We start from the raw sequence: 7,814 nt of genomic DNA on the forward strand, positions 1-7,814 counted from the left end.
GATGAAACAAACAGCTACTGGCTGGAAGAGTTTCCTTGCCTTCCCTGCAGAGACTCTGCTGGTAATGGGTGATTGCCTACTGAAGTATATGACATTACGTCCAAGGTGGGCAAGGTGGGGAGGGAGGGAACAATAGATTGATGGAGTAGTGAGTGCAGGGGGTTGGGCATTTGTGATTAGCTTTGAGTTGATCCCTCTGGAGCAGATGGTGAATGGTGGCTTACCTAGATGCCTTGAATCCCAGGAGTTAACGGTAGCATGTGTCCATGTGGAAGGAGTAACACCGAAGTTGAGGAAGGAAGAAAGAAAGCCTCATGAGAAAAGACTTCAGGAAGACAGGTAAGGAACATTTTCTGTTAGTGACTGACTTTGTGTTCGGAAATGTCACTGTGAACAGAGAAGGGCTCCTTATCGAAGGAATTCCTGGTTAAGATTCATATACTGGTTAGTAGGTGATGATGAATACCTCATTTTCATCCATCTAGAAACTTGTATGGTATTTGTAAAACCTGTGGTGAATAGGGTGATTACTGTCCCCTTATCTGTTCTGCCTTACACTGCTGGCCCTATCAAAGACTTTATTTAAACACAAAATATTATAATAGATATAATGTGCAAATGTCTTGAGTCACCCCTCATTTCTTTATATCTAACATGTGGAAACATAAATGGAAATACGGTTTAAAAGGCAAAAACAGTTTATACAATTCTAACCAGCTTGAAAGTTAATATTTGGTATGACCACCTTTATTCTTCAATACAGCCTGAATTCTCTTCTTCAGGCTTCTTCTTTGAGTTATCTTCAGGAATAGTTCTCCAGGCCTAGAAGTGCAATCAAAGCTCTTTTTGGATGTTGTTAATATTGAGGTCAAAGCTCTGGGGAAACCAATCCATGATTAATAGTGAGCCATTTTGTGTTTTTCTTTCCAGGTATGCTTTTACTGCATTGGGAGTATGTTTGGGATCATTCTCATAATGCTTTTCAAATGGTATTGCATGGTGGATCAAAATCTGATGACACTTTTCGGCACTGATAATTCCATCAGTTTTGACAAGAGCCCGAAAGCATGACAGAGCCTCCACCATTTAAGCTGTAGGCTTGTTGTACCAATTACAGGTAGAAATCTGTACATATTAATGATGATTTGAACCAAAAATTTACAATTGCCACTGATTTTGCTCACAGTTCTTGTATAATTTGGCACACCTCAGCCTTTTCTCCCCATCCCTGGATTCTAAATTGCTTCTTGACACCCATCCTTCCACTGTTGAGGATTCAGTGAACAGTAGGCCAACTGAAGGCCAACTGATGCGTCTCTTGAGTTCTGTGTCAGGTGGATTTAGTGGATCTTGTGTGTGTGAATGTGAGAGTGACTGAATAATGGAATTGTAAAGCGCTTTGGGTGCCTTGAAAAGCGCTATATAAATCCAATCCATTATTATTATTATTATTATTATCTTATCTCTTAAGAACATGACTTCCAAATAGCGTTCATCTGCTCTAGATAGTTTTTAGGCCTTCCACTTTTCCTCCACTTGTTCAATTTGTATGTTAGTGTTAAGTGGCTTAGCTCTTAAAATAATCAGGTACAAGGACTGGTTTCAGTATAAGTAAAAACAAGCCCCTGTCTAACGATCTTCAGAAAGCATGAAGAATTATTGCTAAAGACCACTTTAAATAAAAATTCCAAGAACGCCTGGCTTCGTGGAAGCAATAAATGAAGGGTGGCTCCAGACTTTTGTACAGCACTGAAGGAAGTCTGGTCTCTTATGAAGTCTAACATTAACCATCCTCCCTAGCCTGAGATCACAACTGGATGCCACATCATGTTGCAGAGCACAGCTGCCATTGCACTGCTGCTTTGCGTGCAGTCTCTGCATGGCTCCGCTCTCCCTGCCGTGTCGTCCTATGAGTTCACTGCCTATAGGATGCAACAGTACAACCTGGGACAGCATAAGTATGGTAAGTTCAGACACACCTATATATTATAAAAAAAGAAAAATGACAAATCTGTAGCATAAAATTGCTTCTAAATTTAAAGTCTTGCTTGTTTTTTGTTTGACCTTAAATGTGCCACATGATGCATATTCAAGCTTTGGTGCTGAAAGGATATTTTGAAATCAGTATGTTCCAGGAAGAGAGTTTGTCTGTGCTAAACTCAAATTATAGTTTAACCTGGGTGCTCATGAAACCACTACAAATCTGGTAACCAATTTTAGAGCATTTTATAGGAATATAGGAAAAACTGGATAATTATATAGAACCTATTCTGAGCATAAATTATGTTTCAAATTCTAAGGAAACCATTTTCAGTGTATTTTTTTTAAAATGTGCAGATTAGCTGGAAAGCCGAGGCAAGGTCTTCCAACAGGATTTTTTTTAACCTAAAAATTACAGCTGACTGAGGGAACTAATATTTCTTGACCACTGAGAGCTTGTGGTCACTGCCACTGGAAACAGATTGGTTTGCTAAAGGCTTTTTTTCTGTGTAAAAAAACAGGAAGAGGAAGCTGCGTTTAAAGTAGAGTTTCTATGTTGCCCAAGTTGGTATTTATGTATCATTTGCCTTCTCTTGTCTCGTCCGCCGAGGCTGTCGTGGAGCCATTGTTGTTGCGGAGGCACGCTCAGCAGAAGAGCCGTCGTTAACCCGCCGCTGTGTGATAATGAAGGTGGAAGACTTCACTACAGAAAAATACTCCGAGGCCCAACGACAAAATGCAGCTGCCATCCTGATCCTGCTGCCCCAAAATATCTCCAGTATCCCTCACAATGCAGTAGAGGTATTATAATACTTAAAAGCATTCATTCTGTTATTGACACATCACTCAATTACTAAGGAAATCAGAAGAAAACAGGATTATAAGGAAGATATTAAGAATCTCTTAATCAAGATTACAATTGTTTCTCTGCCCTTTGGTTGAAGTAAAGCATTTTGTCTCTCAGTCATTTATGGTGAGTGAAAGCGAGACCTTGCTTAAGGAGACCCTCATGCCAGTGTATGTGGCACCTGAGGATGAACAGCTGCTCTGCATGTATGAGGAGGTGAAACAGGCTGCAGCCACCCGGACATCATCCATTTTTGTCAGAGGTAAGTGATACAACAACGAGATACATGCAAATGCTTAATGGTGGTTGTTTGGACTAATGCCCGGGGAAAACTAAAAAGAAAGTTATGGTATGGTATTACTAACGGTTCTGGTGCATTTCTTCTTTTGTTGACAGTCCTCCGCAGTATGGTCACGGCTACAGCTTTTCAGATTTTAGTGATCAACAATGCCCCAATTAAGGCCACCACTGACAATGCTATAATCACACTGGAGGTGCGTTTGGGACCCAATAATTCCCCATAGAGGAATAAAATTGATTCGATCATCCAATATCAGTTAAATAATTTTCAATCTGCTTGCAAATGCACTTTGGTTCTGTGATATATGCCTGGGGATGTTTATTTCAGGGAGTTCTTCTAGGAGCAGTAGAGGATGCACCCACTATAGTCATCGCAGCCCACTATGACTCTTATGGGCTTGCCCCTGTGAGTCAAATCGTAAAACACCTCTAAAATTAGGTGTAAATTTTAGCAGATAAATGGATATGTGCTTGTGTGCATTTTACAGTGGTTGTCTTATGGAGCAGACTCAAATGCCGGTGGTGTCACAATCCTAATTGAGTTGGCCCGTCTCTTCCAAAAACTCTACAGTAGTCCCAGAACCAGACCAAAGTAAGTTCCAATTCATTGTAAGATTACAAAGCAAAGGCAAAGTTAATAAATGTCTCTACAAAGCAGATGAACACGCAGCAATTCCAATGAATTTTCCCGCTGTGCCTGTCTTTGAACAAGATAATATGCTGCTGGATAAAGATACTGTATTCTGTATGGAGGAAGTATACACTGAAAAGTAAAACAGGAAAGGAAAATTAGGGCCTCGTTACTCACTACTCAGGGACCACACCTATCTTCAAACTTAGCTTTCATTGTAACCTCAGCTGGACTGTGAAAGCTTTTGTAATTGCATGGCTCTAATGATGTTGCTTTGAGTGACTGATAGTGATCGGAAATACCCTTGAGGAAAACTAACAGCCAGTGCAGGTCAGTTATAGTTAATAAGTTAAGCTGTTGAATAATTTTGTTTTTTTTGTGTGTGTATGTGTGTGTTTTAGATTTAATTTAATGTTCTCCTTGACCGGAGGAGGAAAATACAATTTCCTTGGAACAAAGAGGTGGATTGAAGAGAATTTGGACCACGCTGGTGAGTTTTCAGCTTTGCCACTCACTGAACATGAGTGGGCTGTGTGCTGTATGTGCTAATGTGAATTAAAACACAAAATGTCAGGTTTTTAAAGCTAAATATTTTCCATCCAGAGTCCAGCCTTCTCCATGACAATGTGGCATTTGTCCTGTGCTTGGATACACTGGCCAACGGCGATGAGCTGTACATGCACGTCTCCCGCCCTCCTAAACCCGACACGCCAATGCAGTCTTTCATCCAACAACTGGAGGAGGTAACCAGCGGAGCTGTTTCTACACGTGCAAGAAAAGCAACCAGATCTCATCAGTCTTAGTCATTTGTGCAAATATCTTATTTAATTGCCCTCCAGGTGGTTTCCTCCAGATTTCCCTGGGTGAAGGTGGGGTTGGTTCATAAAAAGATCAATCTTGTGGAGTCTACTGTAGCCTGGGAGCATGAGCGCTACAGCCTACGCAGGATCCTGGGCTTCACTCTGTCTCATCTGGAAGATCCTAAATCTGAACTTCGTGGCTCTATGCTAGACACCATGCAAGTTTTGTTTATGGATATTATTATTAGTAGTATTTGAGAGCATTGAGGCCCAGGTTGTTTGTCCCTGTACACCACAATAGTGTATTTTAAGTAAAAGAATTAATGTGTGAATAAAGTCAGCTTTTCAGCTTTTACAAAAGGTTTACACCGACAGACATTTATTTATATATCCAGTCCTTCAGTTTCAGAGGCTCAAAATTAATTAGACAATACACTGACAAGCAGTCTCATAGCCAGCTGAGGACTGTTCCCTTGCATTTCATGACTAATGAAGCAGATATAATATCTCAGTTTGACTCAAAGCGTTCAATTTGTTTTATAGTGTTTCACTGTAATTTTTAATATAAGACTCAGAGCGATATCAGTGGAGGTGAGGGGAGCCATCATTAGGCTGAAAAATTCAGAACTAACTATCATAGAGAGAACGCAAGTATATTCTTAAAAAGGCGTGGGTCTGTGGTTTGGTTAGACCAAAAAAGGCAGCTAAAGTACATGATCACAGAATTATTTCCATGGTTAAGACAACTTCACAATATCTAACCAAGTCAAGAACCCTTTTGAGGAGATAGATCATGGATCAATCTACAATTTAAAGAAGCCTTTGGGATGGAAGTACAGAGGGTGAAAATCATTGGTTATAATAAAGAAAAGGGAGGCCAGATTACTCTTTGTCAGAAAACATCTGAAACATCTGAGCCTACCCAGTTGTGTGGGAAAAAAGTCTTTTGACAGATGAATGAAAGTCGAACTTGTCCCAGAATTATGGGAAGAGAGAAGTGCAGAGATGGATAGAAACAGCTCGTAATCTGAAGCATCTGTTAAACATTGTGGAGTCAATGTTATAGCATAGGCACGTGTGGGAGACGTTGGGACTGGGTCACTATTGTTTATTGATGATTTGACTGCTTATGTAAGCAGCAGGATGAATTTGGAAGTGTACAGGGCTATACTCTCTACTTAGATTCAGCCAAATGCTGCAAAACTCATTGTTCACAGTTCAGCTAGGCAGATTTTTATCATGTAAAACCCTCTGAATCAACGTTGAAAGCCTGCACTTCAAACACGTCTTGATTGTTTGATTTAAAATCCACCGCGGTGGTGTACGTAAGCAAAAATACAAAACTGTGTTTTTGTCCAACAGATTGTTGAGTCAAGTGTATTTTCACAGGGCATTAAAAGATATTTACTCATGTGACTATCACCTCTAGGTCAAAAGTGGATTTCCGGAAACTTAAGCGAAATGGCATCATCATAGCAGAAGCGCTGGCCCGCTACATGTACAATCTCTCTGACAAGGTGACTGAATGCATGAAAACACAGCATACTGAAAATATAATAAAAAATTTTCATTACGTCAGCATTGCTTTAAAATAGCCATGTTAATGTGTCATAACTGTGTGTTTATTTTTCACAAGGGTTCACCAAAGGATGTGCAAGTTTTCAAGGGCCAGCTGGTAAGTTCCCAGTTATTTTGATTGGTATGTACAGAGAAGTGCTGACCTCTGGTGTTAGTTTAGAGACATGACACAGTGTTTGAGTCTTTCAGCAGCTTATTCCTCATGATCATCTGAAGGTTAGGGATGGATCACTGAGGTTATTTATTCAAACATGTTTTAATGTCATTTCTTAAAGATTTATATCTACATGTAACTGAAAAAGTCTAAACAGAGTCTATTTTTTAAATCATAAGAACTGATGCATGCAGAGTAGAAGCTGAGTTTTGTGTGATTTCTTTTTTCCCCTCTGCAAAACCCACATCCAAATCTGTAATTCAGGACATTCAGGACAGTCGTATCTCCAGTTTGATGTCCTTCCTGACATCAGTCCCTCGGGCTACTCAGCTGCTGGATAAGGAACCCAGTCATATCTTGCTGGTCAACTCACTGGAGCACGAATTCAAGCGCTATCTGCAGCAAGTCCACAGACACACCTTCCGACAGGACAAGAGGTAAAAAAATACAGCTATCTGAGTAGAAAGAACATCTTTTCAATCCAATCGGTCATACCACGACAACAATAATAATGATCAACAACATTTCTTCCTGCAGGGATCCTGATATTACCTTCTTTGATCAAATGAGCCAACCAATAGTCATGTACAGGTAGATATTGGTATTATTATATCTGTTTTTAAATTTTAGTGTATATGTTAAATTTAATAAGCCATTAAAACTCTAATGTGCATTTTTTAATTCAGAGTGAAGCCTGCAGCCTTTGATCTGTTCCTGGGAGGCTGCATTGCTGCTTACCTGGGTATTGTTTACTACGCAATCCAGGTGTGTTAATGCACTCTTTGACGTCCATATTATATTATCTAATCATACTGTATTCCATATTTCCATGTAACTGCACTGTTTACAAGGAACTGTAGACAGTGCAGCTACAGCACTGTTTATTCGTCATTCTGCGTAGTCTAAAAGCACTACCAGTTTAAAATAACCTATTCTTTCTCTTTTAACAGAATTTCGGTTTTCTCTACACAAAACTAAAAGCAGCAGTTAAAACTAAGCACCACTGAATCCACTACGACTACGACCACCGACTCCATGACAAGCGCTTTGAAGTCAGCTCTGCACATGTTGGACATTTGCCGGGTGTGCAGCAGGAAGCCTCTTTGCATGATCACATGCATCTCATATAAAGTGGGAATTTACTTTGAAATGTAAATTTTTTGTTTGTTTGTTTGTTTTTTAAAAAAAAAGATGTTTGTACCTTTCATTACACTTGAAGTCACTTAACTGTGAAAATTACTTACATTAACAGGCTCCGAGTGTGCCGTTTGAAACAAAATGAAACGAAATAAAGAAGTTGTTTCAAGCTGTATGAAAACTGTATCAAAGCTGGGAACGCACAGCCCTGGATCTGATTTGAGCTCCTGTGAAGGACACTCCTGCCAGATCATTACTATGATTCCCCATATCCTCTGCTCTGCATCTGTTCGCGTGGATTTGACTGGGCTTAACATGGCTGTCAAGCGAGGCCCCAACCGCTTCACTAGATGAACAGCCAGTTCCTGTCACAGATAAGTCAGTGAG

The 7,814-nt window shown here is 40.0% G+C and overlaps 1 protein-coding gene across 1 annotated transcript; it reads left to right on the top strand.

Moving 5' to 3' along the window:
- Positions 1-202: 202 nt before the first annotated feature.
- Positions 203-7,602, top strand: LOC113022762 (BOS complex subunit ncln). The gene is made up of 16 exons (XM_080301944.1): positions 203-339; positions 1,801-1,963; positions 2,591-2,781; positions 2,945-3,089; positions 3,224-3,321; positions 3,456-3,533; positions 3,616-3,719; positions 4,160-4,248; positions 4,362-4,501; positions 4,598-4,776; positions 5,988-6,075; positions 6,195-6,233; positions 6,555-6,727; positions 6,828-6,881; positions 6,977-7,055; positions 7,241-7,602. The coding sequence occupies exons 2-16, from the start codon at positions 1,828-1,830 to the stop codon at positions 7,295-7,297; spliced, it is 1,650 nt and encodes a 549-aa protein (XP_080158070.1). The 5' UTR covers positions 203-339; positions 1,801-1,827; the 3' UTR covers positions 7,298-7,602.
- The last annotated feature ends 212 nt before the right edge of the window (positions 7,603-7,814 follow it).

The sequence above is a fragment of the Astatotilapia calliptera genome, chromosome 5 (genome assembly GCF_964374335.1).
Source record: "Astatotilapia calliptera chromosome 5, fAstCal68.1, whole genome shotgun sequence".
NCBI lineage: Eukaryota > Metazoa > Chordata > Actinopteri > Cichliformes > Cichlidae > Astatotilapia > Astatotilapia calliptera.